At 42.9% G+C, this 25000-nt stretch overlaps 1 protein-coding gene across 1 annotated transcript in view; it reads left to right on the top strand.

The window, feature by feature from the left end:
* Smyd3 (SET and MYND domain containing 3) overlaps positions 1-25000 on the top strand; it is a 547366-nt gene that overhangs the window by 92780 nt on the left and 429586 nt on the right. Inside the window, exons 2-5 of the mRNA XM_032915340.1 lie at positions 4727-4790; positions 15653-15760; positions 17238-17295; positions 23285-23421. Of these exons, the coding sequence (XP_032771231.1) occupies positions 4727-4790; positions 15653-15760; positions 17238-17295; positions 23285-23421 (367 nt within the window). The remainder of the gene's footprint in view (positions 1-4726; positions 4791-15652; positions 15761-17237; positions 17296-23284; positions 23422-25000) is intronic.

Here is a 25000-nt window from a genome sequence, read left to right as displayed (position 1 = left end):
TTGGCGATTGTTTCCGTTGACCTGTTTTTTGAGTTTTGTTGTAGATGGAGGTGGCTAATGAGAGGTGGTCAGGTCTGGAGAGACAGAGTTTTCCTCGTAGCCGTCATTCCTCAGGATTGATTATACATCCTGATGGAATCTTGGGTAGTGTTTTCTTTCTTGTGTCATGTCTTAGTTAGGGTTTTACTATTGTGGACAGACACCATGACCAAGGCAACTCTTATAAGAACAACATTTAATGGGGGCTGGCTTACAGGTTCAGAGGTTCAGTCCATCATCATTAAGGCAGGAACATGGCAGCATCCAGGCAGGCATGGTGCAGGAGGAGCTGAGTTCTGCATCTTCATCTGAAGGCTGCTAGCACAATACTGGCTTCCAGGCAGCAAGGATGAAGGTCTCAAAGCCCACACCCACAGTGACACACCTACTCCAACAGGGTCACACCTGGGCTGAGCACACACCAACCATCACATTCATCCAGTCTGCTGCAGTGTTTTGTACTATTTCATCTAAAACATTTGTCTTACAATTGTAGTTTTTACCCTTTGTCCTCCTTGGTGTTCTATTATTCTAACATTTGTGTGTTTGTTATTGTTGTAGTTTGTGTGTTTTTGAGATAGTGTCTCAGAAGGAATCCTCCTGCCTCTGCCTTCTGAGTGCTTGGATTACAGATGTGCATCACTGGCTGGCTGTCTTTTAAGTTCTTGATTTGCGTGTTTACCTCACTTAGTTTCGGTTTTCTTCCCCTTTTACATGAATATTTAAAGCTAACATTTTCTGTGTTATTTTGGTACAAGTTTAGGCATTTCCCTAGTTGTTTACTGGAAATATCTCTTCTCCACCGTGACCCTTCAGTTCTTTAGGCTGTATAGAAGCTCGCCCTCATGCAGTAGAGATTGTATTGGGTTTTGTAAAAATTCATTTCTAGTTCCTCCATTGTTAGAGAAAATGACTGGTATTACTTACTCTCAGAGGTACTCTTAAAGAGTGGCCAGTAAACAAACAAACAAACAAACAAACAAACAGTTGGAAAAAGCATGTGGAGGGGAGGAGGTGCCGGGGAGGTGGCTCAGAGGTTAAGAGGCCTGACTGCCCTTCCAGAGATCCTCAGTTCAATTTTCAGCAACCACATGGTGGCTCACAACCATCTGTGATGGGATCTGATGTCCTCTTCTGCCATGCAGGTGTATATGCAGATAGAGAACTCACACATTAAACAAACAAACAAACAGAAAAAGTGGCCAGTGGGTGCTTGAAAAAGATTTGTGACAAGACAGTCACATCATGAAGTTACTTAGTCCTTATTTGCTTAGTCAGCGAATTTCCAGACGACACACTGTGTGTGTGTGTGTGTGTGTGTGTGCGAGATGGTGTGTGTGTGTGTGTGTGTGTGATGGTGTGTGTGTGTGTGTGTGATGGTGTGTGTGTGTGTGTGTGATGGTGTGTGTGATGGTGTGTGTGTGTTTGTGTGATGGTGTGTGTGTGTGTGTGTGTGATGTTTGTGTGTGATGTGTGTGTGTTTGTGTGATGGTGTGTGTGTGTGTGGGTGTGTGTGTGTGTGTGTGTGTGTGTGAGGTGTGTGTGTGTGTGTGATGGTGTGTGTGTGTGATGGTGTGTGTGTGTGTGTGTGTGTGTGTGTGTGTGTGATGGTGTGTGTTTCAAGATAGGGTTTCTGTGTAGCCTTGGCTGTCCTGGAATTCACTTTGTAACCAGGCTGGCCTTGAACTCAAAGGTCCGCTGGGATTAAAGGTGGCATTAAAGGTGTATGCCACCACGCCTGGCTTGGCACTCTATTTTAATAGTGATAACTGCCTCTTACAAGGTGCTTCCCATATTCCAGACACTGTTTTAAGATCTTCAATTGTGTGTTGGTTATTTTTTTCCTTAAAGGACTATTATTCGTAATCCATGTGCTTTGAGACTTGATACTTTTATTACTGGATATATAGCAGCTGGTGACTGGGGTCTTTCATCATTCCCCTTGGACCTCCTTTACTCTTATGATCCCTTTAACCCTTTCCTGCCATCGATATGATTATGTAGGCTTTTCAAAATAACCACGGGTGTCCTCGTGTCCTTTTCTTCGAAGCACGAGTGGGTTGAGTTTTTATCCAGCCTCATTTATAAATGGCAGTAGAGTGTGATGGTTAAATGCAACCCTTTGAGGCCAGATTGTTGCATTGGTTGGGTTGGTCTGCCGCCTGGTGTGTAGCTCTTGGTGGCTCTCCTTCACAGCTGCGTTTGCATTTCCTTCCCCAGACCTGAAACCTCCCATATTACACGCCCTGCTCGTTCTCGTTTCCAACAGGGCCGTCCTTACCCTTGCAGAGTCCCGTGGAGCAAGGCAGTCACTCCATGCTTCCCGGCTGGTTTTTACTGTAGCTCTGGCTGTCTTGGAACTCACTATGTAAATGAGGCTGGTTTATCACAGATATCCCCCTGCCTCTGCCTCTGTCTCTGCTGGGATTACAGGCATGGGGCACCCCACCCAGGTAGCATCTACTTTTGATCTTTTGAAACCCTACTAAGCATTTGAAAGGTGGACACAGTAATGCTGCCCGCCTCAGGACTTGTCCGTGTTTGGCATGAGTTGGTAGGTGAACAGAAGTGGCGCCATGCCCTGCACACCAGCAGATGCTCACACTGAGTCGTTCCGTTTTCCCGTCGACCCCCGTCACACTCTGGCAGTTGGTGCTTTGGCCTGCCCCGACTGTCCACCACTCTGCTGTCTTCTCCGTTGGCCACCATTAATGTCTCCAGGTTGATTTTTAATTTTATGATTCAGCCTTTTAAATGCCTGATTCTGTTGCCCAAGTGACTTGGGAAAAACAACTCTGGTGCCTTTCGGTCTTAATCCTGCCTGTCTGAAGTAGGATTTAGTGGAGTTTCTGAATCATTTCTTAGCAGGACTATGTTATTAAGTTGGGTAAGCTCAGGACCTAGGATGTATGACTTTAGAGTCTGGGGAGATGACTCATAACCTTTTTTTTTTTTTTTTTAAAACGTACAGAGTACAGTTTGAAGATCCACAAGCAGATGATTGAAATCTTAGGCACTTTAAAATCTGAGACATTTTGAGCGTCCACAGGATGGTAGAAAATCCAGCACTGACCTTATAGATCAGGCGGCAGTCAGTCACAAGCGAGCTGAAACGGCAATCGCTTCAGGCTATATGCACAAAGTCTGTACGGAATGAAAATGAATTTGATGTTTAGAATTGGTTGCCATCTCTAAAACATCTCATCACCCCAGTTAAAATACTGTAGTGTCTGAAGAACAATCCAAAATTCTAAATATCCATCCTGTCCAGTACACTGCAGATTAGAGGAGCCCAATGTTCGTCAGGTGATGTATTTGACTTTGGATCCCCTGTGGTGACAGTAACATTCCCACGCTGAGAGGCTGAATGTCTAGATAAGAATATATTTAGGGGAGGGAGAGGGATTAGGGGGATGTTTGCCCGGAAACTGGGAAAGGGAATAACATTCGAAATGTAAATAAGAAATACTCAAGTTAATAAAAAAAAAAAAAAGAATATATTTACACATCAATTAAATTTAGCTGGATAGAAAGAAAGAAAATTATTGGGGACGTTGGTCATTCAGCATGTGAATAGTCTGCTGCTGTTGTTACCGGGGATCGGTACCAGACTTTGGACTTATTGGGCCCTGAGCTTTGTCTGAACACTCTAGATGTGCGTGTTCCCAGTGCCACTGAACTCTATACTTGAAAATAGGTTTAAGTGTGAAATTCATGCTGAATATCGTTGTCCGCTGACTTTTCTTTGGGAGACAGAAATGTCCATCCTAGATAGAGAGGGCACTGACCAACCAAAGAAAGGATTCCACCCAAGGGCAGCTTGCTGAGCCGGTGAGTTTACTGAGGTGACTTACAGGGACCTGGGTAACTGACAGGCAGCTCTGATGTCAGGTTACCCGTTACCCGGTGGACAGCTCATAGCACAGAGAGGTCTTACCTTATCCAGCCATTTACTTACTCAGTGGTGAGTAGACTTCTGGGGAGTGGATGAGTCTGACGGTCTCTTGGGACTCATGTTGCCTTCTCCCTGGGTTCTTGAGGGTCATAGCTACTCTGCTTCATAATGGAGCTGTTCACCATCCAGCTGAGAGGAAATTACAACGGTATACCACAACCTAACCAATGAGAGCTATGCAGATGTTTCCCATGGAAAGTGAAAGAGGATGTTCAGCCATTTACAAATGCAAATCTTGGCTCCGTGTGTGTGTGTGTGTGTGTGTGTGTGTGTGTGTGTGTGTGTGTACACGCATGTTTGTGTGTATCCACAGCACCTGCCTACCTGTGCCTGTGCCTAGAAGCCAGAGGTCACCTTTATGCGTCTTCCTTCGTTACTCTCCGGAATCTTATTTTGACACAGGCTCTCTCACTGCTCTTGGAGGTCACTGTTTTGACTAGGCTGACCATGGCCAGCATGCAGTGGGATCCACATGCTTCTACTCTTGCTAGCAGTGGGGATGTACGTGCACACAGCCATACCCAGCTTCCGTGTGGGTGCTGAGATGCCAAACTCGGGTCCTCACACTTGAACCCAAGCATCGTTCCAGCTTCAAAAGCCATCTTAAGTCTTCAAGGATCCGATGTGAGGAGTGGGCAGAGCTGTCCGCATCAGTGTGTTGCCTTGTGTTTTCTTTCTGCTGTCATTCGTCTCTTACTTATTTTCTAACATAGAACTACTTGTTCTTACCAGGAAGGAAAAGCTGATGCGGTGTTCTCAATGCCGAATTGCCAAATACTGCAGCACCAAGTGTCAGGTAAGGCTATTGGGCTGTTCAGTGAGCAAACGCTCGAAACTCCCCACCTGTGCATTTGTTCTCCGTTACACCTGCGGGTCTACGTCTCCTTTCCTCTCATCTCTTCTAAGAACAACAACAAAACTGATGTTTAAAAAAAAGATTTATTATAGATGAGTACACTGTAGCTCTTCAGACATACCAGAAGAGGGCATCAGATCTCATTACAGATGGTTGTGAGCCACCCTGTGGTTGCTGGGATTTGAACTCAGGACCTCTGGAAGAGCAGTCAGTGCTCTTAACCGCTGAGCCATCTCTCCAGCCCTGCTTTTTTTAAACTTATTATTTTTCGTTTACTTTTAAATTTAATTTTTGTATAGTTTGAATAGGCTTTGTCAGAGAAGAAGATGGATGGAAAGAGAGGCAGAGAGAGAGAGAAAGAGAGAGAGAGAGAGAGAGAGAGAGAGAGAGAGAGAGAGAGCGAGAGAGAGAGCACTAGCTGCACATTAATCAAAGCCAGGTACTCATTGGCCATTTCTACCCCAACACAACCTCCCACTTGCCCCTTTAGCTATGAATCCAATGACTAGTTCACTGATGACATCAGTGCCTTTCTTATCCAGGCACCTACCAGTAGCACCGCTGGGGACCAAGCCTTTACTTTAATATCCACGCACGTGGTGACATGTTTCAGTTTGAAACCATCACACCGTTCATTGTTACGGTTTCTGTGCAGGCATATCTGAACATCATATGTGTTTATAAAAACAGGTACAGGTTGTTTTGATACAGGTCCTTCTATGCCTTCATTTCCTTTTTCATATTTAGAGATTTTTTGGTATCACCTAATATATATATATATATATATATATATAATATATATAATATATTACCATGATCATAATTTCCTCATTAATGAATGTTTAGATTTCCCCCAAATTAGGTATTAATAATATATCTGACATTATTTTTATAGTCTTGTATACTTCTAAAATTTAATTTAATGATAAGTTTCTAATCATATTTTTTAAGCAAAAACATATATGCATTTTGAATTTTTAAAGATAATGCCAAATTGCCTTCCTAAGGATTAAATTAATTTGTAATGAATATGGTCGTTAATATCTTTGGAATTCTTTTAAGGATGTATAATTAACATTCAGCATGACCTTTTCTTCAAAGTTTTTGATTAATCATTTAATAAGAGGTATAATTATGCTCTAATGAATTGTATCATTAAAAAGTCTAATTGAAACTTTTGTGTCTGTGTGGTCCCATGCTCATTCTTATTTTGGGATATGCATGTGCTCCCTTCTGTGTTTGTGTGCACAGACACTCATGTGGGATACAAACACTTACATGGGATGTGTGTGTGTTTGCTTGTGTGTTTGTGTGCACCCTTGTATGTTTTTGTGCACAGACATTCGTGTGAGATACAAACACTTATGTAGGATGTGTGTGTGCTTTTTTGTGTGTTTGGGATGTGTGTGTGCTTGCTTGTATGTTTGTATGCACACTCATGTGGGATACAATCACTTATGTGGGATGTGTGTGTGTTTGCTTGTGTGTTTGTGTGCACAGACACTCATGTGGGATGTGTGTGTGCTCACTTGTGTGTTCATGTGCACAAGCACTCATGTGGAGTTCTCGGTTTTTAATCTAGACCATTTTTCTCAGGTTTTTTTCTTTTGCTATCTCATTTTCTCCTTTGAAATTAGTTTCTTCAGGATGCAAACTGATTTTAATGGGAAAAAATCCATGTTCAAAAATGTCAGAGCATCCAAGATGTACCTCTGCCACTTCCTAGTTAAGTAATTTCTTAGGAAACACAAAACCAGGCCTTGGTTTCTGAGTCTGTAATGATGAGAGCCAATATCTGACAGACATCTGCTGTGTGCAGGCTCTGTTTATAAGAATCTTATGTAAATTAGCTACAGGTGACACGCTCAGCTGACCTGTAAGGAAACAGCTCAGAAAAGCAAGTAAATTGTTTTGTGCTTCATAATTGATACACTCTGGATTTTGGGAAAAAATGTACATAAAATTTCCAGATTTTATATTTACCTTGTAAATGTACATTTTATTCTTGCTGTAACTGTCTGGTTACGTCTGCTTTTCTATTATCTACTGTATTTGTCCTTTGTTTCCTGGCTGATTACTGTCGCTGTGATTCCTGCCCAGAAAGATCTTTATCCCTTAGACTGTTACACCTGCTTTATGTTGTGTTCAAAAGATACAGAATGGAAACATTTTAAAGTCAAAATCAAGAGCTGAGGAGATGGTTCAGCAGGTAAAGTGTATGTGGGCAAGTGTGAGCACCTGAATTCAGACCATCAGATACAGAAGTGTGAATCCGTAACCTGAGTGGAGACAGGCTTGGGAGTGGAGCGAGGTGGATCTCTGAAGCTCGTTGGCCATTCCAGCTTAGCTGGACTCAATGAACTTCAGGCTCAGAGAGGGACTGTGTCTCCAAAAATAAAGGTGGAAAGCAGTCAAGGAGAGGCCGTCCATTTCAACCTTGGCCCTCTACACATATGTGTGCATACCTGCATTCATATCTTCACACATAGGCACATGTCTTACATAAGAACAATTGTGCGCGCGCACACACACACACACACACACACACAGAAATATAAAACTTCAACATAGTCCTGTTAATATATAAATGTTAAAAAAATATTTTTATTATTCATTTTTAACACCAAATATTTTGTCATAACGAGATCTCAGCTTTCTCCTATAAGACCATTAACAGTACAATAAAAAGCAGAGAGAGAGAGAGAGAGAGAGAGAGAGAGAGAGAGAGAAAAAGAGAGAGAGAGAACACGAATAAATGCATGCCTTTCCTCACAAGATAAATCACAGAAAATCTATTCTGGGTTATATTTCAGCCCATCCCTACCCCTGGTTAAATGGGCCCCACGTCTCTGCAAATGTCTGATCAGGTGCAGTGTGTATAGAAATGATGAATCAACATAGTATTTGACATACATCTTCTGGAAACTTCATTTGTAATCTCAGCGGCCCCAAGCCTTTATTTTTCCTTTTCCCCATTTTTTTTTTTACAAATATATTTTCTCCGAGGCTACTTTGTTCAGTTGTAATAATACATAGAGAGAAGAAAAAAACCATTATCTGATTAGAAGGAGCGGAGGGAGTGGGCGTGTGGGTGTGCCACACTGATTCCTCGTAGCACATATATTTTATTACATATTCACTGTAACATCAATAACAGTGTCATTGTTAGATACAATGTGCAAGGTAATGGGAAAATAGCCAGTGAGATGAAATATATGATGCCAGCTAGAATATATGTTTGTGTGCGTGTGGGGGGTTGCGTGGGTGTGGCGGGGGGAGTCAGAGATTGGCCGGAGCATATGCATTTAAACTGCTCCAGTTATCCGCCCCTTAAGGTACAGAGCTAAGCGCTGTAATTATCGTGGATACCCATAAAGCTGGGCAGAATTAAACTGACAAACTGAACTATGAGGACGATGAGGAGTGCTGAACGGGAAGTAATGTGGAATGGAGACTGATGTAGGGAATGTGATTCTGTAGGAGGAGACATTTATCTCAGAGGGGCGCGACCGTCCGGTAGCTGAGCCTTTCGTATGTACCTATGGTATTAGCACGTTGTCTGAGAAAGGTTTGGGGGCCATTTTTCAGGCTGCAACGTACCCTTTCTGCTCAAAGGATGCTGTCACTGCCGTCAGCATTTACATCTCATTTTTACACATAAAGCACAAGAACATTTTCATTATAGAAATTAAGGTACAGGGTTGAAACAACGGACAGTTTCTCCTTTTACTTCTGTTTTTAGAGACAATGTTTCTTTTTGGGAGTGCAGTAGGCTGCAAAGCCGATTCCTCCATATCCGAGGAATGAGTCAATGAGTCGGTCTGTCTGCCCACCACCCATGGCTGTGCACATAGTGTTGGTCCTGATCCTGACAAGATTTTTTTTTTCTCTGATGGCTTTGAGCTCCTGCCTGTCTGATGGTGGGACATCCATCCTATATTTCCTAGTGTGGGAACCCTTCTCCATGTTGGCATAACGGACCATCCCAGGTGATTCGGAGACCGAAAAGGAGGGACAGGCTGTTTTCATATTAAGAACTGTTCAAAATGTAAAAACTGACCACGATATTGATAGCAAGTGACTCAATCTCAAGCAAACCCTCCAAGTATTATTTTGCCTTTTCTGGACTTAGTTTGACTTCTGATATTTACGTTTCTATTCGAATTCTATTCGAACAAAGCATGCGACCAGATTCTAGATCACATTTCTGATTATGAGCTCGTGAAAGGCACTGGGTTTGCATGGAGAGATTCTATTTCATATTAGCAATTATATTTCTACTTACGCACATGAATCATTTTTTTTTGGGTCAGCATTTCCTGTGTAGTTAGCCAACGATTTGATTTACTTTTACGGTAGGAAACTCTTCCTTTGTCAGTAAGCCTTTCATGGGGTGATTTTTATCCGTTGTTTGTTTGCGATACCATACTCCAATGGGGGGTACTAAAGAAAGCTTAGTCTCTTGTTTAGTTTAGGAAAAGCTGTTTCAGACCTCAGGCTGATAGGATTTACAGAGTCTTTGTTTGTTTGTTTGGTTTGGTTTGGTCTCCTGAGACACAGTTTCTCTGTGTGGCTCTGACTGTTTTGGATTTGCTCTGAGACCAAGCTGGCCTTGAACTCTAAGAGATCTACTTGTCCCTTCCTCTAGAGTACTGGGACTAAAGGCATGCACCCTCCTGCCTAGCTGGACTTGTAGTTTTATTTTTGGTCCCTCCTGACAATCTCAGTGGTGCCTGGATTCACAGTGATTCTTGTTATAATGTATCAGGATCTATCATATCTGTTATTGTTTCCTGTTTCTTGTGCTTTTCCTATTTTTGTCTTTCATTATTTTCCTGCCTTTCGTAGCCTTTCCTTAAATATTTTCTTTGCAGCAATTCTGTTTTCTCTTCTTCCCTGTGGTTTTAGTTTTCTGAGCTAGGGTCTTACTATGTAGCCCACACTGGCTTTAATTCATATATCCCAAGATAGCTTAACTAAGATCTTCTTGCAATAGCCTCGGACTACTTGGATGACAGGTATATGTCACATGCTCCCTCTTTAGGGAAAGCACCTGTCGGTGTAAGAGTTGGACCAAATAGAAGACAGTAATGGTCCAGAGAGCCTTAGCATCATATTTAAACTGGACTTTTCACCTCAACTCTCCATTGCTTAGCCTAAATCATGCCAGTAGTAGGGAGATATTTTAAGATACGTAAGCAATATAGGCCTTTGGTTAACTCCCTTTGTCCCCCCTCAACCCCATAAGTCCCAGTCATGTTTTAGTCTCCTTCTCCATCAGCAACACAGGCTTTCATTCGGAATCTTCCATGGCAGGGTAGCCTGTCTCAGACTTGGCTGTGGTACCCCTGGAGTCCCCCTGAATTGCTTCTGTACCCTATCTTTTTACAACTGTTTAGACCTTCTGATGAGGGCAAGCCACCCCAGCACTGGTGACTTCCGGGATTAGACTTAACAATTACTGGTGCCAAGGAAGTAAAATGTTCTTTCCGCCAGGGTCACACAGAACCTGCTGTTGATATTTTGGTTACCTCAGTATAGAGATTCCTCTGGAAGGGTCTAATTCATTGTATGTATCTCACAACATTGACCATGTTGTTAGGGTTTCTCTGTAGATCACGGTTTGGCAATTTTTCTTTTCCAGTGAAGGGCCATGTGGTAAATATTCTTGGCCGTATGACTTGGTAGAGACTTCTCCTCTCTGCCTTAGCACGAAGAGTGCAACTATTGTGCGTGGCTGTCTTCTAGTATAACTTCCCAAAATGTGGCCACAAAGATCTGACTTACAGAAGTTGTAGTTTTCTGAACCCTGTACTGGGTGGCGATGGCTTACCCTAGTGTTATTATTTCCCCACATTATAAGGTTTTTGGCTAACCAAGACAGGATGATTGCTAAAGATGGAATGATTTACTTGTTTCATTTTGTCATGACTTGGTGCCCCCGTGGACATTCCTGGCCTCATTCCTTCTTTGTCTGCGGCCTTGGTTTCCTGCTTTGAGTAAGGGTCGGTGGGAAGGGCTCTTGCTGTGCTCGGTATGTGTGGTGTGAGCATCGAAACGAGAAAACTGTGCTGCTCTTGAGAGATCAGACCAACTCCATCTTGGGTTCAGGCCCCATCTTAGAGAACCTGACCTAAAGTTAAACTAGCGTTATCCAGGAAGCCTGCACTGAGCACTAATTTCCCGGTTCCTCCCTGCACCTAACACTAGTTTACAAGTCACTCCCTAACTACCACCAGTCAGGAGGAACGCAGGAAGTTAAGTCTGCGGTTTGACTCCCAACATCAGCCAGTTGCACTAAAGGGCAATGATGGGCCCTCAGTCAGAGCTGTCAGTCCCTTGCTTGGTGCCTGCCTCTGTAAATCTTGCTTGACTGGGCTCCCATGCTTCACCCTTCTGTCCTGCTGTGTAGTGCGACTGCATCAGTATCTGCTCCTTGGTGTCTTCTGGGGTTGACGAACACTTTGAACAGGCACGGCACATTCTGTCACTGAATCTCCTGCGTTCGGAAAAGAAATCTTTATGCAAGAGTTTGATCACTGCCCTTTAGTTTTAGCCGTCAGACAACCTGCCCGACATCTACTTTCGGATTCCCAGATTCCAGCTCTGGGGATCTTCCCACCTCTGTGGGCCTGTGATCCAACCTCGGGCCTTTCCAAGCAGAGAGGCGGGGCTGTCACTCACTTGCTACCAAGTGCTCTTGAGTTGAATGCAAACTTTCAGGTCTCTTTTCTTGTCCACAGATTGTGGGGCATCTCGCCTACTTTGAGTTTTGCTCTTAGGAACCCCTTGTAGTGAGTGGCGAGAGGTATACATTGAAGGCCTTTCAGTGACTAAAAATAGTCCAGGGGCTGGGGAGATGACCTAGTGGCTAAAGGCATTTACTGCCAACCCTGGTGCCTGAGATCCACGGGGGACAGTGAGAATGGACACCTGCAAGTTGTCTGTTCTTTGGCGTCCACACACCCACCGTAGGCACATGCATGTATGTCTGTGTGTATGTACGTCTCTACGTCACAGGTGCACGCACACCTTAATAAGTAAATGTAATAAAAACGTTCCACTATCCATTTCTATTTCATGAACAGACACAGTTTCTAGGGTACTTCTTAGAGCATTTAAACAGATAATATATATCTACATATGTTTGTGCACGTGGGGCTATTCTAGGTTTGAGAATTTTAGCCTCTCTCAGACCTGTCTCTACATCTTATGATAATTATGTTTATTGCCCTCTTACTATATTGAAATGAAAATAGTTAATGCAGTCTACCTAAATTTGTATATCTATTATTATTTACTTAGTGTTGCTGTAAAATTATAAAAAATGATGCTCCCCTCACTCCCCACACTATGTCCGGCACTGCAGAGCCCCAAGATATCTGGTGGACATCTTCACCTCAGTCAGCAAAGCCTCTCACCTGCTCTGCTCCATCCCACATCACACTGCTGATGGCTTCTCTCTGAGCCCGGCAACAATCTCTCTACCCATCCAGTTCCCAAGGCAGGTTGCCACCGTACGCACGTCTCCAGTCACCACACACTCTCTTGAACTTAAATCACCACATGAAAGAACACACAAGACAATAACCTCTGATCCAATTGATAAGATATAATTTGCTCATCTAGACGTACAAAGCCCTATACACATCCATCCCTTAAGAATATTCATAACAACCTGTAAATGTGCAGAGAGGAATCGTACATCCACCTCCATGTTCTCCCGGCCGCTTTTCTCCTCCTTCCCTTTCCAGTCTCTCCCTCTCTAAAACTTTTCTCTCACCCATCCTTCCTTCTTGTCCAATGGCAGGCCTCGTTCTATCTTGTACCCTTGTACCTGCCTTCACCTGTATGACATCATCCTTCCCTTTAGTTTACTTTTTTTTTTGAGGCAGGGTTTCTCTGTATAGCCCAGAGATCTGCCTGCCTCTGCTTCCTGAGTGCTGGGATCAAAGGCGTGCATTATCACACCCAGCTCACATTTGTATGTTTATAAGGAGAAAAAAAAAAGACTAACAAAAATAATGTGTCTTGTTATGTAAGTAATTAGGCATGACGAGACTGGAAGACATAATTAGTTAAATACCGAGGCACACACACAGAGCCACGCTGAGGAGGAAGAGCACATGTATAACCGAGAGTCTGCAGGATTGGCAGCTCTGGTAAAGCGGGAGCTATAGCCTTAGCTGATCCAGCTTTATAAAGCATTGACGAACCTTCTCAGTCTTTCCTTGACTTGACAACGACAAAATTCAGTGCTGTAAGGACTATGAAAAAACAAGCAAACCAAGGTTTAGTTCTAGGCTGAGCCAATCAGAATCACACTTTTCCCTTCACAGCATATCTCCAAGGACATATGAAACTTTGTTGCCTTTGGGATTAGTTTTCCTCTTGTGGAAGTGTCCTCCGTGGGAGGTCAGGATTCTCGTTTTCTGCTAATTAAATGTCTGTCATGCACTGCAACATCACACCAAACAAAAGTAACAGTTTCCAGGGCAACCTTCCTTTAATATTGGTACTGTCCTCATTGGGAACTTCTCATGTGATTAGTTTGTAACAGTTATAAATACTGTAAGAGCCACTGAGACTTGCGTTTTCTGAAGTTATTTTTCGAGTTTGGAATGCCCCGACACGTGGCGTTCTGTCACAGGTTTTGATTTCCTTTTCTCATCTGAAATTCAAATCTCCTGTTGTCTTTGCTTCATACCGTAATGCTTGTTTTTCCTTTATCTCCCATGATACTTTGTGTGTGTTGTATAGCATTGTTAATTTTGATCTGTGAGAACAGAAAACATCCCAGTCAGTGTTGTGAACAAACTTAATTGTGTTCTTGGTTGGCAGTAGAGAGAGAATATAGGGAAACTGGCCATCATTTGAGAAACCAGTGTTCACTGAAGTCCAATGCGCCATCGAGGTGAGTTTGTAGAGGGAGGATAGTGCCAGCCATTGTTTCTGAGTGTCTTAGCACGTGGAACAGCTTAGTAGGCTCACTGGTGGGCTTCTCTTTGTAAGCTTTATGGTAAGAGTCCAAGCAGCAGGTCTGAGAAAATAGTTTTAAAAACCCGATTTTTATCATCATGGTTAGAAGACATGGAGTAGCCAGAAACTTGCATCTGGAATGAAACAGTTCCAAGTGGTATGATCATGTTCTGTGTTTAGGATTGATGGCTCGATCCTGCTTTTGGATAGATTAAAAACAATGACTGTCTACAGTCCTCTAAAACCGATGGGAGGATAAGCACACTGCTCATCATTTTCACAGAACGACTCATGAATAGAGTGAAGGAACATTTTTCCTAGTGTCTGTTTATTACTTAGATAGAGCAATGTTCATTATGTTAAAGACCAGATGTTACTTTTGACGAGAATTCTCTAAATCCTGCCAAGTGTCCAAGCTGATCATGTCTAGTCTCATCATCATCATCATCGTCGTCATCACCATTGTCATCATCATCATCCATTGCATCCCCATTGCACTTTCTCCTCCCTCCACAAAGAGCAAGCTTCCTACGGATATCAACCAAACACAGTTTAACCAGTTACAATAAGACTAGGCACAAACCCTCGTACCAAGGCTGGATGAGGTGGCCCAGGATTGAAGATGTGTGCCATCCCTGCCCGGCACAATTTCTTATGTAACTTTCATTGCCTCATGAAGCACAGGCAGACTTGAACTCATTATGTAGTCAAGACGGCTTTAAATTCCTAATCTGCGTCTTCAGGCTCCTGAGTGCCTGGTTTATAGGCTCATCATCTTTCTGACCCTCCTCCTCCGCCTTCTTCCCCTCCCCCCACCCCTCCTCCTCCCCCTCCCATCCTTGGCAGCAGTAGGGCTTGAGCCAGGGCTGCTTCATGCTCTGTTCTTCTCATACTTCCTTAAGTGGAACCAGCGTAGTCCTGCTGAGATGTGAGTGAGTGAGGTGTAAGCATTGGGATGAAAGATTACAGAGCGTTAAGCATGATCATCATGGTCATCGTGAGCAACTAACCCTGAGTGGACTTGATAGCGGAAGCGGTGGGCTCATCAGCAGTGTTTCCCGAACCCCAGGTTACTAGGGGGCTGGCCAGACTGACACAGTAGTCTTTGGTAGCAAAAGGCTCACCAGAGCACAGTATGAGTTAGATGTATAATTTTTATGTGTGGGGTGTCAGATATGCCTGCGATGGAACTTATGAGACATTCGCTCTGGCTGTTGTCCTGTCCTCAGGGACCACATCCTTCCCTTCAGTCTGCTCACGTCTAGCTCCCTGACCTAGTCCCGAGGCTCTTCTCTCCAGCAGATCAGAGCATTTGTCTTCCAAACTGTACACTTTTATGAAAAGGGATCTTTTATAATCAAGCCAGGGCATAAGTATGACCTTATACTGTCTTATAGTTTTGAATCTGTTAGCCCACCTGGTATATCTGACTTTTTACAGAAAAATTTTCCCTTGCCCTGTGATTTACTTTTCTAGCTTTTCTTTCTTTAATATACTACCATATACGTTACCTAATACTGAATTTAAGAATTAAGAAAGGCCTGCTGATTCTTACTGTAGAGTCTCCCAGCCTTATAATGACCAGAGGCCAAATTTAAAGGACAATGTGAGGCTGGGGTATTTGTGCCTTTGTGCAACGGCTGCTTTCTTGGCAGAGACTAAATTCTAGACCATATGCAGTATTACAAAGTGCATTTTGTACTTTATAGTTCTCTTTGGGCTGTCAAAAATAAATTAATGTTGATGATTCTCAGTGTTGAAAACAGGTTGGAAGGAAAGTTGACTTTCCCCTCCGATGCCCTTCCCTGCTCTTGTCTTCACAGAAAAAAGCCTGGCCAGACCACAAGCGGGAATGCAAATGTCTCAAAAGCTGCAAACCCAGGTATCCACCCGACTCCGTGAGACTTCTGGGCAGGGTAGTCGTCAAACTGGTGAGTACACGTCACGGAAGGAGCCTGGGTCGGACTTGACAAAAGCAGTCGCTGTTCCTGTTCATATTTAAGGATGGGACAGTGTCACATTAAGGTGGACAGTGGAGTATCCCAGGCAGTGGACTAAGATAAGGAACTCCTGTTCCTGTTAGTCATTGGCTTGATGGCAGTGAGGTACACAGTCCCTATCAATAGAGATAGTACAGTCTCTTTCTTGAATGCATGAGGTAATGGATATTAGCAACTAGTACTGTGTTTTTCTGTAACTTTTTTCCCATGAATACACTGCATGTATGAGTCTTCATTGTCCTTTCAAATGAGGGCATAATTAGATAATAATATAAGTTGACACTTTCTTCTTCCTTCTTCTCCTTCTTCTCCTTCTTCTCCTTCTTCTCCTTCTTCTCCTTCTTCTCCTTCTTCTTCTTCTCCTCCTCCTCCTCCTTTTCCTCCTCCTCCTCCTCCTCCTCCTTCTTCTCCTCCTCCTCCTCCTCCTCCTCCTCCTCTTCCTCCTCCTTCCTCTTCCTCCTCCCCTCCTCCTTCTTCTTCTTTCTCCTCCCTCCCTCCCCTCCTCCTCTTCTTCCTCTTCCTCCTCTTCTTCTCCTCCTCCTCATTTTCCTCCTCCTTTTCCCCCTCCTCCTCCTCTTCCTTCTCCTCCTCATCCTCTTCTTCCTCTTCCTCCTTTTTTAAATAGAGCCAGGATTTGTGATTTTGCCAGCCCTGTCCACTATAATACAGCAGAGACTGGAGCCCTACCCTGAAGAAGCTTCTAGATTGTTCCTCGAGGGCTGTAGCATAAACAGGCCAATTTGGTTTCTTCACACATTCATTGACTTTTGAATTTTTGTTTTCCTTTCATCTCCACCCCAAACTTCTACAGAGGCTTTTATAGTGGGAACTTCTTGTAAGGGAGCTTTTTCCTTTGGAGCTAAAACTGCATAGGTGAAATTGCAGGTTAGATTTTAAAACTGTTACTAAGCAATTTCTAAAAAGTGCTGTAGAGACCGGGAGGCACGACTAGGACCTGGCGATGCTCGCTGTCCAGCCTGCTGCCCTGAACTCTGTCTCTGGAACCCATCGATGGGAGAAGGGGAATGACTGCTGACTGTTGCCCTTTTATCTGCACGCACGCACGCACACAAATAAATAAATGTTTTTAAAGTTATGAAGAAAAGCGATAAAGGATCTATAAAGATGATCTTAAAAGTGTCATTGTAGCTGGGTGTGGTGACTCATAGTTTTAATGCCAGCGCTCATGAGATGGGAGCAGGTGGACCTCTGCGTGATCCAGTCCAGCCTGGGCTACAGAGTGTTTTCTGGGACAGCCAGTGCTACGTAGTGATGTGGTCTCAATCATGTCTCAAAAGAAGCAGTCAAGCAAACACTTCCATCCGAGGATCCAAGTGTCGCCAGAGGTGCACAGTTACACATCGAGGCACTTACCCGGGTTTTGGTGTTTTCTCCTTTTCCTTCACAGATGGATGGCAAGCCGTCAGAGTCAGAGAAACTTTATTCCTTTTACGATCTGGAGTCCAGTAAGTGATCATCCATTAGTTTCTTAAAACTAATCCTGCCAGTTATCTGCTGAACCCCGTTTTCTCTCACCTTTCCAGAGGCGTGGTCTCGGGCAGCTGCTTTCAGCCTGTGGGTGGTGACCATTGGACAACACATATTTCCCAAGGTCTTAGGAGCTGAGGCACCACTCAGTAGCCAAATCACAGTCATGAAGTAGCAACAAAAATAATAATTTTATGACTGGGGTGGTGGTCACCACGACACGAGGAACAGTATTAAAGGGTCTCTGCCTTAGGAAGGTTGGGAACCACTGGTCTGGGACCTCCCTCATGACGGGCACACATTTACCCACTGGGCTGCCTTCACAAACTGCTTTTAACAGCAACTTTGTTTTTCTGTGTTCATTACATGAAACCTAAAGGAAGTTTTTGTTTTTATAAACAGCTAACATGGTTTTTTTCCTACTTGATACTAGTGTAGATTGGGCCACCTATAGGTCTGTGAAGAGACACAGTAGACAGAATAGTGTAATGGGGCATGTGGACCATCTGCATAAGGAAACCGTGCTAGGGGGTTGGTACTGTCAAGAATTAATAAGTATAGGGAATATGGGAGAATGTTAGTTTTGTGAGTTTTTTTGTGTCTTTATTGTAAACGCTATACAAGTGTTCTTTTTTTTCTTTCTTCGAGAATAGGTGAAACTCTGCATTGGAAGTAGGAAGTTCTGGCCTTTAAAGGACAGCAGATGAGCACTTGCTTTATGCTTAGACACACTGAGCGGGGACCACCAGCCAAATAGTCCCTTTTCTGTCTGGCTGGGTCGTGCTTATCCAAGTGATGCTGATTTGAACATTTCATGATCGAGAATGCTCCAGCTAGAAAGACTCTTGTAACAGGAGGTCTTGCTCCAGTAAAGGTCACTCCAGACACCCTGAACTGACCTGAGAGGGCCGTATCCTGAGCCAGGCCTTGGTGAACTTTAGATGACCCTGAAGCTGTTGTCATTCAAGATGGGAGTTGGAACCCCACTCCATGAATTCAGAAAAAAGATGTTTGGTTGATTAGGCCAAAAGCTGTTTTTTGATTGGTACAAATGCAATCCTTCATTTGCATAGCATACTTCCTCTGTTCCTGGCTCAGTCATCAGCAGGCTGGGCATCTGCTTTTTCAGTTCACCCAAGACTCCTTCCTGTGCTGACTTTGTGGGTTTTTTTTTTTTTTTTTTTTAACATTTAGTCCAATAAAAAGCTTCCCTTAGATGGACTTCTCTTGCCTACCTGCGATTTTTATCATGGGTAGAATGGACTGAGCTGGTAACACAAGGAAGAGGTGTGGTGGCTGTGGTCTAACACCTGAGAAAGGATAGCTGACCAATGACTGGCTCAGGGGCAGAGAGTAAAAGCAGGGTAATTGTCGAAGAAGCCAAGAAAGACTTCAGAAGGCAGTGGGCAAGAGACCAGGGGCCTTGTCTCCAGAAGAGTTCCTAGGGAGTTGAAAAAAGAAGGTACCTCCATCTAATGTGCTTGAGTGCTGTAATGCTGGCACTGGGCCCTGATACTGGGGAACTGTCATCCTTAGCTGATGCTGACTGACTGCCGACAGCTGCTGTTGTGCAGACAGGCTGAGTAGAGCCGAGGATTTTACTAGCAATCTTGTGTTGGTTTGGCAGCCCTGAGTCCGGTTTGTATGCCTCTAAGTTGTGTACCTTCTGATGTCTGGAGTCATGGACCTCTGGTTCTTTAGAATTGAAGCTATGAACTTTGGAATCTGTTAATCTAACCCATAATCCTTTGCCACATGAGGAAGTACTCACGATTGCCTCATGGGCAGAACCAGGGATCTCAGTTTGTTGGTAGCATAGCTCTTAGTCTAATTGACAATTTGCCTTCTGTTTCTTCCTCCCCTCTTCCTCTTTCTCTTCTCCCTTTTTTTTTTTCTTCCATGTTATGGAGGAGTGACACAGTGAACGGGATGATCTAGGGAGTCCCTTAGTGTCATCCTGCCTTTAGATAGATACTAAGGCAGGTCTCAAGTACAGACGACTTAGGCTCTATGATTGTATTGGGCATTGTTCCTTCCCTCAGCTACCATGATGGTTGCCAGCTACCATGGATGCCTTAAGGCTCCCCAGATGTGAGGTCAAGCACAGTCAGGGTTACTTTGCTATTGTATAGTCACAGGTCTTCTTCACTGAGCTTGTAGGTGGTTCCAGTCTCAAACCAGCTAGAACTGGTAGACTATGTTTGTTATACATTTTACCTACCGTCCTGGACCCTAGGTGCCAGTGGTAATAAATTGTTATATAAGAAATCATGGGTTAACTATTCTGTTGGACAAATAATTTGAAGAAAATATGGGAACCTGACATGAGGAAGAGTGTTAGTTCAATTTGATGTGTCTTTTCAAGTTTTAATAGAGAGCTAATTAGTCATTTTTCTTTGTAGTACTGCTAGATAATTAACACCATTTACACTGAATTCGACTATTAACATTAGCCCCGCTCAGTAGCAAGCCATTATATTGCCTTTGGTGAAATGTTCTCAGATGTTATTAGTCTGGTGGTTCACTATGAACCTTAATATGGCATGTGTGGTATAATTTCAACCAATGTCGAAGGAGGTCTTATTAGCTTTAGAAAAATCAGTGTATATTTTTATAAAAATATAGTTGACACATAAAGTATTTATATAAATTTATGGGGTCTAGTATATGTAATATAACATATAACAGTAAAATTAAGGTAATTAGCATTTCAAAAAATACATCATTTGTATGTATTGGGAACCTTTTGAAAGTTGATATGTTTTAGTAGAAATGATTCAGCGTAAGTACACAATAAGTAATGATGGTCAGAAATCTATCATGTTTCTGTATTGATAGCATTTAGACTATTTTTTATCTAGTAAGGACTTAAACCTGCACGCTACAGAATAGCAACTGATCCCTCCTAGTTGTCTGTACTCTGGTATCCATCACCCAGTCTGTCTCCATCCCATTGCTCTCTGTCCTCTCTCCCATCTGATGACCACTGCTTCATGTTAATGAGATCCTCTTCTGTCTTGCTTTAACTTTGTCATCTTGGTACAGCCTAGAGTCCTCTGAGAGGAGAAGCCTCAAGGAGAATTGCTCGGATCTGGTTGGTGTGTGAACATGTCTGTAAAGGATTGTCTCCACTCTTAGTTCACGTAGGAGAGCCCAGCCCATTCCTTGAGCAAGTGGTCCTGAGCTACCTATGCAGAAGACCTAGTTCATGAGTCCCTGGGTGAGCCAGAGGGCGAGTCAGAGAGTAGTGTTCAGCCATGGGTTCTGCCTCCAGTTTGAGCCTTCAGTTTTTGCTTCACTTCTTTCTGACTGACCCAGAAATGTAAATCTGATAAACCCTTTCTTCCATGAGTTGCTTTTAGTCAGAGTGTTTTTATCACAGCAATGGAAAGGAAACCAGAAACTTTAAAACTTTAAAGCTTTAAAACTTCCTAACATGAATGAGAAAGTGTGATCTCTGTCTTCTGGTGCCTGGCTTCTAACACCTGGGCAGAATCCTGCTGCATATACGAACCGTATTTTCTTTATCTGCTCATCCCAATTCCACATTTTGAATAATGGACATGGTGCTTCAGTAAAGATGGACAGGCAGGTCCCTTGCTGGCACAAGGCTGTTTTGTGCAACCGATTGTGTGCTATTGTATAGGAGTGCCTGTTTCACCGCATCTTTGCCAGAATTGACTGTGTTAAGTGTTTGGATAATCATTGGAACAGGAGCAAGCTGACATCTCACTGATTTAGTTCCCATTTCCTGGTGATTACTGCTGTGGGGGATTTGTCATGTGTGAGCTCACCATTTCTTCTCTTCTCTTCCCTTCCCTTCTCCTCTCCTCTCCCTCCTCTCCTCTCCTCTCCTCTCCTCTCCCTCTCCCTCTCCCCTCTCCTCTCTTCTCTTCTCTTCTCTTCTCTCCCCCTCCATCCCTTCCTCACTCCTTCCCTCCGTCCCTCCCTCTTCCTTCCTTCTTCCCTTCCTTCCTTCGTTCCTTGCTTTGTTTGTTTGTTCCCCCCCTCTCTTTCTTTCTTTCTTTCAAAATATCTGTCCAGAGCATACACTTTCCTTCAAACAACATCTTTATCAGCATTTCATATTGTTGTTATTTTGAGTTCTTTATATAGTCTAGATATTAGTCCCTTGTAACACATCGCTTACAGATCTTTCTTCTGTTATGCATGCTGTCTCTTTGCGGTTCCAGTTGTATTCTTTGTGCAGATATTTCTGTTGTTGACTGATTGGATCTGATTTTCTAATTTCTGTGTCTCTTGATAGTATGTTGGGGCCATCTGCAAAAGCTTTGTTCATAGGTCCCTGTCCTAAACCTATTCCCTTGTTTCTTCCCCCAATTGTTTTATGGTTTGGGATTATATATTTATGTTTTTGATACATTCAATATTGTTTTTGTGTATGAAGGGACATAGGGTTCTAGTTCCGTTCTTCTGTATGTGAATATCTACTTTCTGGACATAATTTATTGAAGGCACTGTCTTTACTTGTAGTGCATATTTATGGCACCTTTGCTGGGAATCATTTTGTTGTGTGAACATTAATTTCTGGCCTCTGTTCTGGGTCAGAGGTGGGTGTGTCTGTTGTCTTGCAGTGACCCTGGTAGGCTTTTGTTTGGTGGTGACAGACAGATGTTCTTCAGATGACACATTGGTTTTTTTTTTTTTTTTTTAATTTCAGGATGGGTCACTTGATTTATTTATTTATTTAATGTATATGAGTACACTGTCGCTGTCTTCAGACACACCAGAAGAGGGCATCAGATTTCATTACAGATGGTTGTGAGCCACCATGTGGTTGCTGGAATTTGAACTCAGGACCTCTGAAAGAGCAGTCAGTGCTCTTAACCACTGAGCCATCTCTCCAGCCCCAGATGACACATTGTTGCATCTCTAGCTGGTTTGCTCTGGATTGTCTGGCTGTCTGATGATTTCCCCTGTGTCTGTGAAGGACATCATCGCTTATTTGTAGGAACTGCGTTGAGTCAGTGTGTCACTTGGGTGGTGTGAGCATCTCAACCACATTAATTGTTCTAAATCACAGACACTGGTTGTCTCCTTTAATGTTTAATTCCTCCTCCTCCCTCCTCCTCCCTCCTCCCTCCCTCCTCCTCCGTCCCTCCCTCTGTTCTCCCCCCCCCCCTTTAGTTTCTTCCATCAGAATTCTTTAAGTACGGAGAGCTTTCACTTCTTTGGCTACATTCCTTCCTATGTTTCATTTTGGGTCACAGTTGTGACTTTGTGTTTTGTTTCTTTTGTTGTCAGGTTTACTACAAATGTGAAGAAGTCTTAGTAATTTTTATCCAGTTTTGTATCCAGATGCATTACAGAATTACTATATTAATTGTAGCTCTTTTCTTAGGTCTAGAATCTTTCTCTTTAAGGAAACATAAAGAGAAGGGGGCTACCTCCAGGCCTGCCTGCGTTCGTCCAACACGGAGATCCCTCAAAGTTCAGATTTCTCAGGACATCCACGTTTCTGCGATGGTTCACGTTTTATATGGCAAATTTCTGTTGTTTAAACTTCATGTGAACTTTCAATATCTCATTTTCTGTCTTTTCATCCTTTCAGATAATACTGTTTACCAGTCATTCGTGACCTACTTGTGAATTATTATGGGGAAAAGTCAGTTTAAATTCACTCAATTAGGATTTATGATGGTAGAGTTGTGCTCTACAATGTAAAAGATCTGGCAATGGCAATGTGCAGTTAATATTGGTTTATTATATTTAAAAAAAATATATATATGTTTATTTTTGATAGCCGTTTGTTATATTTTATGGATAATGTTGGAGAGAATTTAACCAATGTAATATGTATCATGATTTGTAGTTGTCAAAAGAATGAGGTTGTCAGGATAGATTGTACGTCGGGAAGCATCTTGTTTAATAGCCAGCGTTTGAACACCTGAGAATTTTTCCTGGCGTTCAGTTGGTGATTATACTATTTATTTTCTTTACAAAAAGATATTAGCAAACTCACTGAAGATAAGAAAGAGGGCCTGAGGCAACTCGCAATGACATTTCAACATTTCATGAGAGAAGAAATACAGGACGCTTCTCAGCTGCCGCCTTCTTTTGACCTTTTTGAAGCCTTCGCAAAAGTAAGTTTGAAGCTTCGCCTCTTGGCTGACGCTGTAAGTCAGTCCCTCACCCTTTGTTTTCTTGTCATTTGCAAACATGCCTAAGCCCGGATGGGGTCCTGAGGACCACCGGTGCTCTGGGTCACCCTACATCTCAATAAACAGGGAAAGGAAGTGCTCGGGGGTGTCTACGCTGAAAAGGTCTTTCTCATTTTTCATTTTTACTTGGAGATAATTCATTGCTCATACTGCAGATATCCCCGTCAGAGCATCTGTTCCCGGTCTTCAGAAGAACGTAGCACATAGATTTCAATACAATCCTGGAGGATTTCTCTTTATTATTGGATTGGTTCTTTCTGTTGGTTGTTTTAGCCATCTGAAACAATCTATTGGAATCCATTCTGATTAATTGACTCTTAAATGATGTGAAAATACAACGGTTTCTGACTTAAAATAATTGGAAGAGCAGATGAGTGAACTCCTAGATTAGGGGTAGAAAGCAGATTTGTTTGGTGTTTCTTCTGCAGTCGTTAGTGGGAGGCTCAGGCAGCAGCGATGCATGGTGGGGGATGGTGTGGACCCAGGACTCTGCGCTCTGCTCTGGACCTGTCGTCTTTGTCCGTTCGTTTTCAGTGGACGTCACATTTTACACCAGAAGACGGCCATGCCAGTTACCTTGAAATTTGTAAAACACATATTTCATAACATCCCATGCTTATTTTAAGGTCTGCTTTCAAAACTACCCATTTTGTAAGAATTTAAATACCATTATTTGGAGTGCTAGAGATTTCTTCTAGTGATTTTCCCTCCAGAGTTATTTTTATTCTGTAAAGTATGCCCAATGGTTTTCTGATAATGTGATCACAGCATTATATTCTGATTTGGCTATAATTTAAAGGTGATTTGAAATATGGTGGCTACTCTGATTGTTTGTTTCATATGTTTTGAAAAATCGCAGCCTTTAGTAGTTTTATACGCACAGTGCACACAGCCTTTTTGATGTTAAAACACTGAAACAGCAGCATTTGTCTAATGATGGCTGGGACATCATTCCTCACGTTAATGATGTGACTGTCCTGTGGTGTCCTTTTTGTTGTTGAGAAATCTTCCATAAAGTGACTAAATGCAGTTAACGGTCATATAAAAATGGCTTAAAATATTGCTAAACTTAAAATGCGAGTCAGTGCCTAATTCTCACTGTTTATTGTTAAACGTTTTGTTTTGCTTTGTTTTTCGAGACAGTCTGTCTGTGCTGTCTTTGCTAACCTGGAACTTGCTCTGTAGACCAGACTGGCCTCGAACTTGCAGAGATCCACACCTGCCTTTGCTACTGAGTGCTTGGATTAAAGCCCGAGGCATCATTGCTTGGCTTGCTAAGCTTTTTTAGACATGGTTTCTCTGAGTAGCCCTGGCTGTCCTAGAACTCACTTTATAGACCAGGCTGTCCTTCCCCTGCCTCCCCAGTGCTGGGATTAAAAGTGTGCACCACCACACCTGGCCCTGTTAAACACTTTTAACGACATTTATCTTATGAAACTTTTTCTATGTTGTATACGAGGAGTATTCTGGCGTTGTGATGAAAGGTCACTTGTTTGGACAA

Source organism: Rattus rattus, chromosome 10 (genome assembly GCF_011064425.1).
Source record: "Rattus rattus isolate New Zealand chromosome 10, Rrattus_CSIRO_v1, whole genome shotgun sequence".
Taxonomy (NCBI): domain Eukaryota; kingdom Metazoa; phylum Chordata; class Mammalia; order Rodentia; family Muridae; genus Rattus; species Rattus rattus.
Note: the sequence above shows the minus strand (reverse complement) of the source record. Positions and strands in the feature narration are given on the sequence as shown.